General features: G+C 52.8%; 5 protein-coding genes across 5 annotated transcripts; 2 read left to right on the plus strand and 3 right to left on the minus strand.

Moving 5' to 3' along the window:
• Positions 1 to 3563: 3563 nt before the first annotated feature.
• On the minus strand, positions 3564 to 4599 carry CkaCkLH20_03749 (uncharacterized protein; the record flags this gene model as incomplete). The annotated part of the gene is made up of 3 exons (XM_038886468.1): positions 3564 to 3703; positions 3762 to 4146; positions 4195 to 4599. The coding sequence occupies 3 exons, from the start codon at positions 4597 to 4599 to the stop codon at positions 3564 to 3566; spliced, it is 930 nt and encodes a 309-aa protein (XP_038748310.1).
• Positions 4600 to 5328: 729 nt separating this feature from the next.
• On the plus strand, positions 5329 to 7675 carry CkaCkLH20_03750 (uncharacterized protein; the record flags this gene model as incomplete). Its single annotated transcript, XM_038886469.1, has 7 exons — positions 5329 to 5360; positions 5421 to 6063; positions 6123 to 6201; positions 6254 to 6725; positions 6789 to 6939; positions 6999 to 7207; positions 7288 to 7675. The coding sequence occupies 7 exons, from the start codon at positions 5329 to 5331 to the stop codon at positions 7673 to 7675; spliced, it is 1974 nt and encodes a 657-aa protein (XP_038748311.1).
• A 722-nt stretch (positions 7676 to 8397) lies between these two features.
• Positions 8398 to 9631, minus strand: CkaCkLH20_03751 (phosphotransferase enzyme family protein; the record flags this gene model as incomplete). Its single annotated transcript, XM_038886470.1, has 3 exons — positions 8398 to 8806; positions 8877 to 9412; positions 9464 to 9631. The coding sequence occupies 3 exons, from the start codon at positions 9629 to 9631 to the stop codon at positions 8398 to 8400; spliced, it is 1113 nt and encodes a 370-aa protein (XP_038748312.1).
• A 907-nt stretch (positions 9632 to 10538) lies between these two features.
• CkaCkLH20_03752 (uncharacterized protein) lies at positions 10539 to 11933 on the plus strand (the record flags this gene model as incomplete). The annotated part of the gene is made up of 3 exons (XM_038886471.1): positions 10539 to 10686; positions 10747 to 11837; positions 11892 to 11933. The coding sequence occupies 3 exons, from the start codon at positions 10539 to 10541 to the stop codon at positions 11931 to 11933; spliced, it is 1281 nt and encodes a 426-aa protein (XP_038748313.1).
• Positions 11934 to 12246: 313 nt separating this feature from the next.
• CkaCkLH20_03753 (uncharacterized protein) lies at positions 12247 to 15489 on the minus strand (the record flags this gene model as incomplete). Its single annotated transcript, XM_038886472.1, has 5 exons — positions 12247 to 12717; positions 12814 to 13017; positions 13073 to 13149; positions 13192 to 13316; positions 13367 to 15489. The coding sequence occupies 5 exons, from the start codon at positions 15487 to 15489 to the stop codon at positions 12247 to 12249; spliced, it is 3000 nt and encodes a 999-aa protein (XP_038748314.1).
• Positions 15490 to 15931: the final 442 nt, after the last annotated feature.

A 15931-nucleotide genomic window follows, 5' to 3' on the forward strand; every position in this document is an offset into this window, starting at 1 on the left:
ATTTCGGAACGCAGAAAATTTGGTGTCTATGAGCTTCTATGGGGCTTTCTGTGAACCCTACTTCGATTATGCTAAGTGTCGTTTTGTAATTATTTAGGAAGATATCAAATTGTCTTTCCAAAGACTGGTGCCGAAGGGACGAGAATAGATGCTATAGTTATCTAAATTCTGAAAATCATTGCTAGTATATATCGTCGTCAGAAACGTACATGTAACAACAATAATCCAATCAAGACTAGGATGACTCAAGATGGACTGGGGTGTGAACACACCGGAGCACCTCTTGGCGTAAGTCATTTCACTTATGACAGAGCACTGAGGAGCAGCGGAGATTTTGCTCACTGTCATATAATACTGCGGACTAGCATGGGCTAGAGGCGCTACCAATGCCTTATACTTAACTTCTTTTCATACTTCATAGATGCAAGAGCTGCGCAAAGTGTCATCCACGCAGTAAACCAAACGGATTCCCAAAGTTACTGCCCGGTACGAAACCGTACAAGCTAGATTGAAAAGATATTTCGCTGCGAATTACACAATTTTCCCACGACCCGGTGGTCTTGTGTGGTTTTGGGTGGGTTTTCCTCTCGTGCGTGAGCCCATCCAGGCCCGCGGCCATACTCAGAATGAGGACGCGTGGCGGATAGGAAACTACTCACTATGTACCGTTTCAAGCTTTTGTTAGATTCCATGAAGCAGATGTAGTTGTTGTTGAAGTATGAAGTTTGTTGTGTTCAAAAATGGTACTGGTGGACATTTCTTCTGTCTGCGATTCTGCTGCATCTGATACGCCCGTAAAAGTCGTGACAATAGTCACCTCCTTCCGCCGGCACCAGTAGAACACCATGAAAACCCTTTCCAAGACCAAGTCATTGTGATATGTAGTAGGAGGACTCCATCTCTCCTCCTCAATTGAAAGCCCATTCTAATACTGCTGAGATTCCAGTCACGGACATTGGTTCTGTTTACATAATAGGGTCGATACGATGACGACTATTGAGTACCCCTGTCGACCTGACCACCTCATCCTCCCAAGCCATTCATGATTTGAACAGCACAGACCAGCAACGCTATGAAGTTTCTAACTCAAATGCTTCTTTCAACAATCATACGCCTCCTCGGGCACTTCAGACAGGCAGCAAGGCACGTGGGGTCTATCTTAAGATCTGGATACCCGAATCCGGGCCCCGGCGTCCGAGATTTCGGGCTCGAAAAGGTGGGTCTGTCCGGCAGATACTCGCGCCCGCGGCCCGACATTGCCGTTTATGACACAGCACTTAATTAATATTCATGCAAAATCCTAGGCATCTCAAACTCACCAGGCTTTTTCTGCTAAAGTCCTAGCTAGGGCAGCAATGTCCACTGGTAGCCTGCGATGCACCCTGCCAGAAGTTCGCGTATGAAAAGCCTAAGTCAAGCGCAGTGTCCGGTTGAAAAAAAGCCCTCGCGTCAGGCTACGGATGCGCCGCAGACTTCCGACTCTCTGGATTTGGCGGAGAGGGGGAATTAATTACGATTGCCATACCATTGGTCGATTAACGAGTCTTCCGGTTGAATGTGAAGGTTTGAAATCAAAGTCCAACAGTCCCCTCGGGTATAATTGCTTTTTGGACTGTTGCAGCCGTGTACCGGATATCTTGCCCCGAATCAGAACACATTAAGCATGGGATGTGTGCGCAGCTGTACCAACACACACGTTGAGCGTTTAAGACAGAATTCCACGTTGCAACCAAACGGGTTACCTCCACCACGATCAAGAGCATGAATGCCTCAAATCTGAGCCAATTTTTCCCTGGCATGATTGATCGATGGAAGGCGATGTTTGTTGAGGTGGGCATCGGGAAACGCACGTGGCTGTGTGGGAAGCCGGAGTTGATGCCGTACCAGCATACCGCTTTCTTTCGACTTATGCTGGATGCATATGTGCTGCGCAGCCCGAGGTGCCTCACTCCGGTCTGATCTGTAACTAGGTAAGTTGACGTGTCATTTCTTGTCATGAATTGTTTGCTCGTACTTCCTAGGAAATACTGGGCAAGATTGACATGAGAGCAGACCGGGCAGTTCAGGGTAGCCCCAGAGGAAGGCTGCTCGGGAGGGTTACCCGCCCCTTAGCCTAGCCCTGACCGTGGCCTTTTCAAACCCTCCAATACGTCTGGAGTACACGGTTACTTTGGTGACGATGCTCACTTACCGGCGGGCGATTTAACCTTGGCTCAGCGCATTCGTCTGCAGCAACAGAACCCTGCATTGCCCCAAAAAGGTCGAGCTCCCTATCTAGGAGGAAGCAAACAGCAGTAGTGGACATACTATGTATCATGTGCTGCATACTGCAGCTTCAATTTCTACCATACCTGGTAGCCCGCATGACTGCCACTTGTGATGGAGAGTCGGCCACTTTTGTTGTTCCTATCTCTTGGTGGGCGGTCGGCATTCAGCAGCCAGCTCTGCAGAGAGGATTGTTCAGGGGCGGAGGGATACGTGACGGCCCTAGACAGTACACCCAACAGTTCTCCAACCCTAGAATGAGTCCAATTCTACCTTAACCCTAACCCAAAAAATTCTCCGGATCATATTAATGGACTTCACGGTATGAGAATTTGAATGGTACATATTCTCAAAATGTTCAAATTCCGTGTAAAGGTGTTTGTAAGTGTTTCATCAATAATATCTGCAGGCCACAAAGATGCTCACGCAAGGTAGTTAGGACGCTAGAGTCATTTGTTAGTATTCGGGAAATTACATCGCGATCATGGCGGTAACTACGTTCTGCCGCTGAAGTCTCTGATTGCAATTGCAGGCCAGGAGTTCCCACCGCCAAACAGGAAGCATTAGCCAATGCTGCTACACAGGCACTATTTTCATCTGGATACGAGGACCATGATGTCTCCCACGCGGTGTCGATGGCTGCCTGGGAGATGCACCCGCCCTACATGGATATCGGCGTTTGCATGCCAATGACCGCTGCTCTCATCTGCTGTTGTCCATGTACCTATTATCGGGCCCGTCTCCCCGGAGCACATGCATTCCGCGTAAAGTATGTCAGTTGAGAACTGAGGCGTCACCCAATTTGCCATACCAGGGGGGACTGCGGTGCCACAGTGCTCCCCCGCACCCCCAATTCCAGGTATTGCGGTGTTGGAACAGAAGGTGAACAGAAGTACATACTTACTTTGCCTTCTGAGTCAAACCGGGAGGGAACCCTTCTTGTCTGCAGTACTTGAAATAGTAGTATCTCGATTTAGGTTATTGGTTGTATGGCGCAGAAATGCTCTTTGCTTATTTACCTCAGAACACACGTATATACGGGCAACATGGGTGGTAGGTGAGGAGTGGAAGCTAGCTTTTCACAGCCGGGAATGGCAGGCAAGAAGACCAACAATCACGTCAGGGGATCTCAAGGAGCAGAATTTCAGCTTCAAGTTCTGGACTGTCACAACGAGGCATCTAGGCGGAGAGCTTGACCACCGATCGTTCAATGGTTTCATACGTGACCGGATACTATTCTGCCAAAGATGACTGCACATCAATGGGGCCCCTTTTGCCCGTGCATCCAGTTATGTCTGCTACAACTGCTGGGCGCCATTTCCAGCCCCGTCTTCCTGTGATCTCCTCTTACCGTCCCGCCCATGTCCAGCTAAGAGCAAAGCGTTGTGTCTCTTCGCCCAGTCAGCCTTCATCCGTTTCTCGGGATCTTGGGAGACGACTGCGCCTCGGTGTTAGCAGGATTGATAACAGACGATTAGAAAGCCAACTACACTCACTTCTTCGAGCATATCGCTTGACGATATCCTCCTTATCCTCGAAGGACACACCACAGTTGCGGAAATGTGTTTCCGCTCTGTCTTCCTCGAAAGGATCCTGTGAGAAAACATGGCCACACCCGACGGCGGGGCACCTCAACGTGTAGAGGCACACATGGCCATCGGACTCGACCGCGAATGCCCACAACCTCGATCTCCCCACCTGGTTGTTCGTGATGGTACCTGTGTCTTGTTTCTGTGATTTGGCCTTGAGGATCTTCTTCTTGGAGTTTCCCGGCTTTCGCCCTCGTGGCTTCTGGACTCGCTCTTTTGTGATAACGGCTTCGTCGCCGGGTGTCGTGTTCGCCCGCAGCTGAGGCTGTTCGATCGGACTGATATGCGTAGTCTATATTGACGTTAGAATTATGGCTCTGTATCATTATGGCATACTTACCTGGACATCTTGTCTCTGAGGTTCGACTGGAGAGTCAATAAAAAGAGGTGTTGGCGGAAGGGTATTGCTGAACGTGATCTTCAGGGAAGGGTCGGGACAACGGCCTTGATATCGGAGACTCTCAACGTAGCAGTGGAACTTCCGCTGAATGTCTTGATTCACCTCCATTGCGGCATCCTTTGGCAACTCCAAAGCGGCCTGTCTGAGCCATTCGTCGAGAGCCCTCATCCGAAAGTTCTCAAACGTCGCGATCTTGTCGTGGATTTCGCGACTGAACTGAGCCTCGATTCTGTCTCTCTTGATACTGATGTCCTTGAGTACTTGGAGCTTCTTCCTCTCGGCATCTGAATCCGGCTGAGAGTCAGCCGGCCGGTCCCCCAATACATGAGCATCGCCGGTGTCCATGGTGTGCCGTGGATCTGTGGCCTGTGTTAGAGAGGTTGCCCAAACCATCTCCTCAGCTACCGCAACACTTGGAAGACAAGAAGATCGGGGGAGTCATCAAAGAATCAGGGCTGAGCAGCAGTGCAGAAAGAAATCTCAAGTCTGTTTGGGAGTAAGAGACGGAATACCGTGGGTCCCTGTCGATTGGGGACCGCTTTTTGGCCTGCAGGCGGGAGCCCGTGTTTGCTACCCCTCGGCTGCAGTTGGGACATACGCAAGGTTGCATTGCTTCTCGCGAGGAAGGGCAATGAGATTGCTCTGCAAGTATCCGTACCCAGACTGTCAGATTGCACTGACCCGCACCAAAAAAGCGGCATGTCAATATCCACCTCAGCCGGACACGCTTCATTGATATCGTTGGAGTAGAGCCACCCAACTCCAAGGCTGTTCTTCACCTACGGAATGATGCGTAGCACTGCTGCGAAGTTGGGTGTTCTCATCGACCGAGGAAAAGTTCAAGTCACATCATTCTAACACCCGTTGGCATGATACGGCACCATGTGCCATCAGTGAAGCGGCATACTTACTCTAGTCGATGATTTCTGGTCCTCTTTTGCCCGTTTGCACAACCGATTCGCCCCGGTTTCCTTCTCTTGAGCATGAGATTTGGCGTGGATTCTCGACAATCTTTACTCCCCAAGTTCTGACAGCAGCGCCAATCATTCTAGGCAACCCTAAGTGCGATTAAGAATGCCGCCCGCATCTTCGAAGCCTCGTCCAGTGTGAGTCAAAGACGAAGCAAACTGTCTTCGTACTTTGACTAACGAAATAACTCCTCACAGCGTTCTCGGTATCGATTGGGGCAGTACCGGCGTTCGGCTGATGCTCTTTCACACCCAAGGCAACCACCTGAATCCATTCGAGCCAGTGCGGAGCAAGGAGACACCGCGACACGAGGACAAACGCTACGGAGGAGGGGCATACAAGGCAACGCTCGCTGTTTTCGACGATGATGGCGAGGTCTATACTCCAGACAAAGAGTGCCGTGGTCGCAAGAGAATCTCGTCCAAGTTCTTGTTCAAGGATGGGGGGAGTCTGGACCCAAACCACCCGCTCGCCGAGGAGATCAAAAGGCTTTCGACGGACGAAGCATTCAGAAAGCGTTGCGAGAACGGAAAACTAGCGATCATCAAGACCTTCGTCGCCGCCATCGAAGACATATGCGAAAAGAAAAACCTCGAGGTCGTCGACGTCGGCCTATCTATCCCGGCAACATGGACTTGCGAGGAGATTGAAGAGTACCGTCGTCTGCTGAGGATGACGTTCCGGTCGCGAACGCTCAAGATGGCGTTCAGGAACGCCCAGTTTCACACCGAGGTCGAGTCGTTTGCACATTACTTCATGTGGCACATGAACCAGACCAAAGAGTCCCTTGTGTCCGAGGATACAATCATCCTTTATATTGACTTTGGAGGGTACAGCATGGTAGGAGAAGCCCCAAGACTGCTTCGGGTTACTTGTCATACTAACAAACGTCCCAACAGAGCGGTTGCTTATTCCAAGTACGGAAGCTCAAGTCTGATCCAGAGACATCGATGTTCTACAGAGTTGGAGAGCCTTTCGGTGAGTTAGCAGAATATGCTTAAAGCCAAAGCTGACGAGACTTTCTTTACAGGTTGTGCGGGTGGCACGGAGCACTGGGAGGCCTACGTCAGCCAATGGTGTACCCGTGAAACGATGGAGCATGACAACTTCAACAACTCGAGGAGTTTCCTCACTGAGGATGATCGATGTCAGCTCCTAGACAACTTTCATCGCCAGGTCGTGGAAAACGAGCATTCCAGCTTCGAGGATATGCTTCTCCACCTTGACAACCCGTCGGCGTATTCCAGTCACCATCGTTCCCATTCCGTCACGGTGCCTGCCAATACCTCGAGAAAGATGTTCTACAATTCAATGCAAGACAGCCTCGAGATGACAAATGAGCGGATCGCGAAGCTTGGGGTCTTCCCTAAGGGCAGCGTGAAGGTGATTGTGACCGGAGGGAGCGCGAAGCACTTCCAAGTACAGAAGAAGCTACGTGAGCAATGTCTAGCAGCCAGCATACCGGAGCCAATCTTTGTTCATGAGGAGTCCAACGACTATGCGTGAGTGTTCCTGTTGACTTACCAGGTCGACTTCTTATGCTAATCACTGGTTCTCTCGCTCAGTGCCTTCAACGTCGCTCGTGGCGCAGCGCTTGCCAGCGCAAAGACTTGCAAAGTTGGAAGTTTCATGAGCAATGGAGCTGCTTTCGGTATACAGATGCTGCAAGAAGAGGAGAGCATGTGGGACAATTACGCCGGAGTCGTTCTGAAAGAGGTGCGTGATGAGCTATTACACTTTTGGCTTGGGTTGATGCTAACATTATTCTCACCCAGAAAGGGCCGCAGGACCTACGTTTCTACTCGTCTGGTAAGGACAGACTGAAGCTGATCTGCGACCCGTTCCATCGTGCCAGAGGTGGTAACGATCAGATACACCACTCCAAAGCTTATGACATCGTCGAGCTCCCCCCCGCCCCCAAGGGCGAATGGCGTTATTCGCTCGATAATGTCGGCGACCAGATGGCGACAGATATGCACCTGAAGTTGAAAAGAGTTCAGTTGTCTGAAGACGGCGAGAGGGTGCTAAGAGAAGCCCCGTCGATCACCATTTGTCGTTCTACAGCACTGCGAACACCTATCTTCTCAAGGTCAAAGATCGAGTCGAGAACGCGCATCGCGGGCTGGCGATCTGGGAGGATGGGACCATTGTTGCGTGTCGCGAAGAAAGAACGGCCGAGGCTATTATGCGCGAGGAATTGTTGTCGAGGATGGAATCTGGGAATGCTGCAGAGGAACCGGCGACGCCCGAACCTGCCCCGAGGACTCCCAAGAGAAGGCGAGGACGCAAGCCGTCGGGCCATCTGCAAGAGATCCCTTCCCACCGAGTCACTCGAGGCCGACCCAGTGAAAGTCCCGAGCCGCCATTGTCGCCGTACGAGGAGATGCGGTCGAGGTTGCGGAGTGTGAGAGACAGCATCATTGTCGGCAGTATCCGGAAAAGGAAACGCTAGAGACTGCAAGAAGTTCTTACCGATAGTGCAGCATTTTAGAGCACTGTCTCAGGCATTTTGCGACCAACTGGTCATCGTGATCCCTTTTCTTCAGGCATGCTTATCCCATATACACATGCCTGTGAGTTCATGATTACTTGTGCAGGGTACTTCAATTAAGAGCTTCAGGAAACAGTCCGGCAAGATCCCTGCCGAGAAACAGGGGAGACCTGCAAACCGAACGACTAGCACCACACAAACTACATCTGCAGGCAGTGAGGGCGCCTTGTTCTCGTGCTGGAAAATGTGCGGAGCCCGGAGGTTAATTGCAGCACATCACACAACCACTTGGAACGGAATCGGCTGGATTTGTGACCCAGGGGAGGTCCGGGACCCAACCCCGGAGGACTCCGGTATAAATGTGGGACATGTAGGCACGGGCCCGGGATAGCGGCCGCGGGATCCGGAATTATGTTCTTCTTACTGTGGCGAAGCGCAACAGCATCCCGTCCAGGAAACTGGGATACCACCACGATCAATCGGTTCACTATCAACACCGGGAGCAGGAGTTCAATCAACATTATGAGAAAGAGCTTTTAACATGTTGAGGTTTGTTGTAAGGCGCAAAATTTGAGTTGACAGATTCCAGTTCTCTCCGTGTTTACTGCCATTTGCGTACTCTTCCCCAGGCCAGTTGACTACCATGTTATTGCTACTAAACAGGAATCGCAAGCATGCGCATCTCAATCCTCAGAAACCGCCGCAAACAACACCGACAGTTCGCTCTGCTCGAACCACGCCTTCTGCTTACCCCAAGCATTGACAATAATCTCACCACCGATCCGAGCAACCTCTCGCGTTTGTTCAGAAGATTCCATCTCGCGCGAAATGGCACCGAAACTGATGAGATGGACTCCCAGCTGGAGAGCGATTCGGAAGGCCAAACTCTCAGATAGGTTACCTAATCCCCTGCAGTAACCCTCGGCAATCCAGAGGCTTGCTTCCTTCCTTTGACACAGCCATATCGCGTACAGCTCGCCTAGCATCTCCCCGTGATCCATGATTGGGACACCGAGTTGAGCGTTCTCCCAGTCTACGACGAACAGGGTAGTATCAAGGTCGGCTGCGAGTGGTTTGTCGCCAATCAGGACACTTTGATCGTGTTGGTAAGCGTGATATCCAAGGTCAACATATTGAGGTAGTAGGGACTGGGGGAGCTCACTTTTGGGGGCAGAAGTCACCATGTATGACCGTCAAGGTCTTATCTCCCCCCCGTATCTCTTCCAAGGCCTGCTTCTTGACTTCCTCAAAAGTGTCTCTCAGATGGCCCAGAATGGAGGGAAACTGGGAGACCCTTTCAAGCAGCCAATCGTAGTTGATCATGTGCTTCAACTTCTGCATCTGGTTGTCTTTGTAAAGGGCCTCCTTCAGTGATGATGACGATGAGGTTGTGTTCTGGGACTCTTTGCTTTCCAGTATGTTGCTTGTAAGCTGATGGAACTGGCAAATGTATTCAGCCAGGGCGCAACCAACTTCTTCATACTGAGGACGCATATCCACGGAAGTGCCTGACGATGGGAACTCGAGCAAGTGCTTCTTCAAGTGCACCACATCCGGCAGATACTCTTGAATCTGCGTCTTCATCTCCTCGTCGTAGATGTAGCATGTTGGACTTCTGACTGTGATGCTCGAGATTTCTTGGCTACTCAAGCGAAGAGACATCGCCTCTAGCTCTTTCAGACAAGCCGCCTCCACATTCTGTCGTGATAAAATGTTAGCGAAGGAAACGGGAAGAAAGTGCCATCTTACACAACGCTCGACCGTGATGGAATTCTGCGGATGCCGGGCCATGTATGGTTCTCCATGTTTGACCATAACCTCCATCACCCGGTTTCCATCCTCCTCCTGAATTTCCTGTTTCAGCCTTGCGAGGTAGGTGAAGTTTGTTTGACCTCCTGTTAGGGGTGTAAGAGACATTGGCGAATATGAAGTAGCTTGCATCCATTCCTGCACTCTGAGCTGGGCCTCATCTGATATCTGCGAAACAGCCATGGTCCTTAGAATGCGAATCAAGGAGTGAAGATGACATTTCCCCCAAGGTTTCACGGGCAGGCTGTTCCTGGTGGTGCTCATTAAATAGTTCACCGGTCAAGGCAACGATTTAGTTGCCTAGGTGAGGCTCACGCAGCGAGTGACCATCGATGGCCATGCATGACTGACGTCAGCCCTCCCAAAAACAACAGCCTGATTGTATCGAGCCACACATGTAAACGATATCGGCTGTCTCGCAAGACCCAATAAGAATCAGTGTTACTTGATGACTGCAACAACTCGGAAACTGGAAGTTCATAGGTTTATATAACATAAGCAGATGGAAAATTTCCTCTTCTCGTGACATTCCCTTCTGGTAATTATGTCTAGACTCTAGACCTTTTGATAAAATGGGAAGGCATAGGCTATGAATATTTTTTGTGTTCTCTCAAAGAGAATTTATATGGACAATAACCTTTCAGGATATGCGTGGAGGTAAAGGAGTACCTATCTTAAATCCGCTCCTTCCTCTTGAGGGCATTCAATTATTCACCTCACTTTCAGCGCACATCCGCATGAGCAAAATTCACATTCACTTCAAACTCCAACACAAACAAAGCCATTATTCTTCTTCGCTTATTTTTGGTCTGAGGTTTGGTTGCTTGCTTCCTTCCAAATATTGCAAAAACGTTTGCCTCTTTTTTGCTGCTTGTGGCAAGCCTTTCACCCATCCTCACCACACCTCACCACACCACCCATCTCTCTTCTCTCCCTCACCACAACACTATTTTTCTTTCCTTCACACTTTATCTTTTCACACATCCCAAGAATCTTGATTATCATCGCGCCGAAAATGAAGGCGGCTTTTATGCCTTCCCTGAAGGCCTGGTGCGGCGGCCTTCTCCAGCTCATCACCCTTAGTCTACTGATTGAGAACTGCCTGGCGAAGGGTATCAGCAGCCCTGGCGACAGAAACAGCGACCATGTTGTTCATGAAGCTGGTAGGTCTTCCCTTATAGGGACTGAACTCATCTCACAAGATCTAACCATCTCATCTGCAGATGTCGCCACCATCAAGCCCTTGATCGAGCCCTCCACCTCCATCTCCATCTTCAAGCGCGGCAACGGTCGCGTCGTCACCAGCATCGGCACCAGCTACATCGACGTCACGATCCCTTGCACCGCCTCAGAGATTCCTTCATCCGTCATCTCGCTCCTTCCCACCCAGCCGATTCAATCTCTCTCAACCTCTGCCATCAACCTTCCCACCGAGGGAACCAGCATCACCTCCTCCTCAAGCAGCAAGACAGATGCTCCTTCCTTGATCCCAACCACTACACCCGTCGGCACCTCTTCTGGTGATATGGTCACCAGGACCATCATCATCTCCGGGATCGTTACGGAGACTTCCTACTACACCGTGTCGCCGACTGGCGGAGGTACCCTGACCGTCACCGTCCGAGATGGCACCAAGACCGTCACTGGACCTGCAAACAGCGCCTCGACCTCCTCGTCATCCAAGAAGAGCGGTGCTCTCGTATGGGTGACTGCCACTGCCAAACAAACCGTCACGGAGTGGTGGGACACCACCAACACCGCCACCGTCAGCTCCTCATCCAAGGCCGGCGCCCCAGTCGTAGTCGTCACTCAAACCGCCTCAGCAGTCATCACCGAACTCCACGACACCTGGGAAACAATCTGGGTCTCCTCCTCCTCCTCCTCCCCCAAACCCACCCCCGCCCCCGGCGTCCCTCACAACTTCCGCCGCGCCATATCCACCAACACCACCCACCCCGCCAACTCCAGCATCCAAGCAACCTCCCAACGCGTCGTCCGCATCCGAGAGACAATCTTCTACAACGAGCAACAGCACATGGCCTCCGTGGCCGTCTACGACATCGGCATCGGCGGCGACGAGAGGAGCGTCGTCACGGGCCACGTCTACGACCAGGGGGGACCCAAGGACCTGCCCAGCGACCTCACGCTCTCGGACCCCAGCGGGGCCTCGCTGAAGATGGACTTCACGTACGGCTTCTTCACCATCTACTTCGAGTCGAGCAAGGGAGGTCGGGTCCAGAGCTGGAGGAACTGGCAGGGCAGGGATGACGGGGCCCCGGGCTGGTGTGAGAATGTCGAGTATGACTTCAAAAAGGTACGTAAATCCGTGAGCTCTTGTTTTGGGATGACGAACTGACGAGTTTTGCAGGGCGTTATGACGCGTGAGGTCAACTGCTGGTACACGCCTTGATGCTGAGGTGCCACTTGCCTACTGGGCGGCTTGGTACTTGACGAGCCACATACCGTGCAAGAAGGAAACATTCAGGGGACGCCACTTGGGAGATTTTCGATCGGACGTCATTTTGCGCCTTGTAAGGCAAGTTTGCTTACTTGGCTTAGAGGTTAGGTTGGTATCTGGCCGCGTTCCTGGGATACAAGAAACGTACAGACTAGTGCAATAGAAAGATCCTTTCTCAAGAGCTCCTTGTCTCCTTGATTTTGCTTGTCGTGCAGGCAACGATTCTCTGAAATGTGTTCTTTAATTATGTACTACCACTGGGCCCTCACACCCCGAACTCGTCAATGACACTCCGAGGCTCTGTGTACTCCCCGACCCCAACAAAGGGCATCTCCAGACCAAACGCCTTCGGTCCACCGACAGGCATGCCCTTCTCCGTCTTCCACAATGGGTGAGCAGGAAGGCCAATGACATTGACGCGCAAACCGTACCGCAGGTCCTGTGAGCCAATCGCCTCTCCGTCTTGGCCAAGGATGGAGATCAGGTCTGGTACAGTGCAAATCAACTCCTGGTCCTTCTCCGACCCTTCGGAGTCTGTGAGAGCGGCGTAGAGATACTCATTTTGGAAGGGAATGAGCATGTGACGGTCGCCAGAAGATCCCTGGGTATCCGAGTCGCGATCCTCGTCTGCGAGGGGCGCGAGAAGAACGCTGCCCATGGTGTAACCGCCGCCGACGTAACGTCTTACGTCGATGATCTTGCCGGTGAAAAGTAGTTTGCCAGCGCAGACGTCAAACTAAACACAAAGATGGTTAGAAAGGCCAAGACGGAGAACGATTTGAGGTCGAGAAGACAAGGAGTGGGCACCCTCTAGGGGGTTAGTGGTACTCACGATCGCGTCAATGTAGCTTGACTTCCTCCTCCTTGCCATGTGAACTGCGCGTCCGAGATACCAGGCCTGTGACAACGTGTTGGGCACGCCGTGGGACTTGATCGCTAAGCCAGGCAAGGGTCTCGCGCAGACCGCGCACCCGAGACCAAGTTCAATCGCGGCGGTACGTAAGAAGCGCTCAAGGCGGATAGGCGTGTCGGTGCTCTGTGGGTTTATGTTCAGCAAGCCGTCTTGATTTTGAAGGAGTGTGATTGCCTACCATCACAACCGATACGTTGCCCCTTGCGTCAGACAGGGCGCAGGGCGTCAGAGGGTGTCCGTACACACTTAGGGTCGCTGTTCAGACAAAAAATGTCAGTCATGTCTCCCTGAGCAAACATTGATGGTGTTGAGACTTGCCTTGGTACATGGTTGGGTATGCTCTGCCCATGGCATCGCCGTCGACCACGGGGATATCGTAGTGTACGCCTGTCGGGAAGACACTCAGACCATTACCTCCGCCACTAGATTCCGTCAGCCTGTCCGCTCGAACAAATCAGAAAGAAAGCCATACATCTCATCGATGAAGATGCCGTCAAGGGACTTATTGCCCACGATCTTGGTTACCGCATCGATGCCATTGGGAATCTCACTACCGCCGGCAATCCTCTCGTTGATAACACTTGGCGTGCCATACCACGATCCAAAGCACACCGTATCGTCGTCCTTCAGAGCTTTAGGTGAGATAATCCTCATCCTACCAGCCTCGCTCGTCCTCAAAGCTTGCAGGCTCTTCAAGAACTCATGGTGCGTTGGGCCGCCGCCCCCGGTCCCCAGCACGCCGCAGCCCGTTGAGATGAGCTCGAGATCAACTTCGGAGACATACCAAACCCCATCTTTGACATTCGGCCGATAGCTGTCGAGGTCTATTCGTAGAGAAGGCCTCGTCGTAGGCTCCAGGGCATCGGGGACGTTCTCCTTGGCGGCCTCGTCCTCCTGCTCCTCTTCCAAGACAACGCCATCGACCTCTGCTAAGAAGACTGGGTTCTCCGGGACACTCAGTTTACCGACTGCCCGAACCTGTATCCTCATGGCGCCATTGTCGACATACTGAAGAGGCATCTTGTTGACCTCAACGATGCGCACGTCGTCTACCGCCGCACCCTTCTGGACGGCCATGTCGATGGCCTTCTGGCACGTCGCCGCCACCACCGCCTTCTCATCCTTGCCCTCCAGGATCTCAATCACGTCCACTTCTCCAGATATCTTTCCGATAGCAGCACCAACAGCGTTAGCAGCGCCCTGATGAATCGGCTGGATGCACTTTTCAACCCCGTCCAGCTCCTCTGTGACAAGCAGAGCACCCCCACCAACGAGAAGGACATGAACAGGAGCTGCAGAAACTTTCATCTGCTCAACAACTCCCTCAAGCATCTTCTTGATCTTGCGGCGTGCCTCGTCGATCGTTGCAGTTGGGATGTCCTTGATCAGACTCGCGTCCCCTAGTTGCGCCTTTCCTGACGCTACGACGACATCCGTCGCCGTCAACGTAGGACCGCCAAAGACCTTCGCCTGCTGCGTTAGGAAATGCCCGACTGACCCCGGCCCGACCGTGACCTCCCCGAACTCGGAGTCTGTCTTCACCTTACTACCGCCCCCGAGGCCGATGGAAACCACCTCCGGCATGGAGAAGGCCGTCCTCACGCCCCCGACCTCCACGAAGCCTGGCGCCTGGCGCGGGAACCCGGACGGGAGCAGCGCGCAGACGTCCGTGGTCGTGCCGCCAATGTCCACCACCAGGACTTGCGGCTCGACCGTCGTATCTGCCGAAGGGCCTGCCGTGATCGTCTTCACCTTGTCGAAGCCGGCGAGGAACGCGGCGCCGGTCATACTATTTGTTGGGCCGCTAGCAAAGGTCTTGATGGGATACTCGGCGGCCGTGTCGGCGTCGATGAGGGTGCCGTCATTCTGCGAGAGGTACAGCGGGCAAGCGAGCTTCAGACGGGCCATGGCACGCTTGAAGCCCCTTGTGACCTTCTGCGCTGTTCTGAGAATCGCCGCGTTGAGGATGGTGGCGTTTTCCCGCTCCAATAGCCCCGGCGGGCCGATGTCGTGGGAGCAGACGACGTCTAGCCTAGGGGCTTCTTCCAGGATGATCTTCTTGCATGTTTCTTCGTGGATGCCGGCGTGGTCCAGGGGAGCGAAGACGCCGACCAGGGCAACGGCAGTCACCCCGGAGGCCACGATTTCTCTAGCGGTCCGTCTGATCTGGTCGTGGTTCACAGGGGCAATCTCCCGACCGTCTATCTCAAGGCCACCGTCTAGGTAATGCACCCCTCCATCGAGAATCCGGTGAAGGCCTGACGGGAAGTCCGAGAACGGCGGAATCTGCCTCGTGAACGGGCCGCAGAGACGGACGACGGCCACGCGGGATAGTCGTCGGGTGTCGGCCTCCACCAAGGCGTTGATAAAGTGTGTCGTGCCGATGGTAACGCTGAGTACCCTCTTTTGGTCGACGGCGGAGCTATTCAGGACGGCACGGATGGCTGCCTCGATGCCGCTGGTGATGTCCGGTGTCGTAGAGGCTTTGTGGGAGGCTCGAACTCCGCGGCCGGGGGTATCAGCGGCGGTGATGTCTAGGATTGCGGCGTCTGTGTTGGTTCCGCCGACGTCGACGCCGATGCGGTAGAGAGACATATTGCCCTTGGATGTGGCCGGAGAGGGTCGATGATTAGGTAGTGGTAGACAAGATCTGCTCATTTTCCGGGCTATTCGGAGGGTGCAGGCTGAGTCTTATGACCACCGTAGTGAAGTTAGGGCTGGTTGAAGGTGTTAGTCGACTGTCATGGCATCGAAATGAAGCATCAACAAATACCCCCACTAGGCCGGTCGATGGAGGGGCCGACAGATAAGATCGGCTAACAGCAACCCCGGCATCGTCGCTTCGGAGGTGGAGTCGGAGCAATTCACCCTCCAAGTGGTCAATTCCCTCCCGCCGGCCCCGTTCTGCTGTAAGTTGACCGATGCTAATTCCCCAGGGATAAGCAGATCGGACAACTTGATGAGGAGCAAGGGCTACCCCATCAGCTCTTCTCCAAACCGGAGACTCACCCGGGAGATAAGAGGCCCCTGAAGAGCA

This window comes from Colletotrichum karsti (assembly GCF_011947395.1).
Source record: "Colletotrichum karsti strain CkLH20 chromosome Unknown Scaffold9, whole genome shotgun sequence".
Taxonomy (NCBI): domain Eukaryota; kingdom Fungi; phylum Ascomycota; class Sordariomycetes; order Glomerellales; family Glomerellaceae; genus Colletotrichum; species Colletotrichum karsti.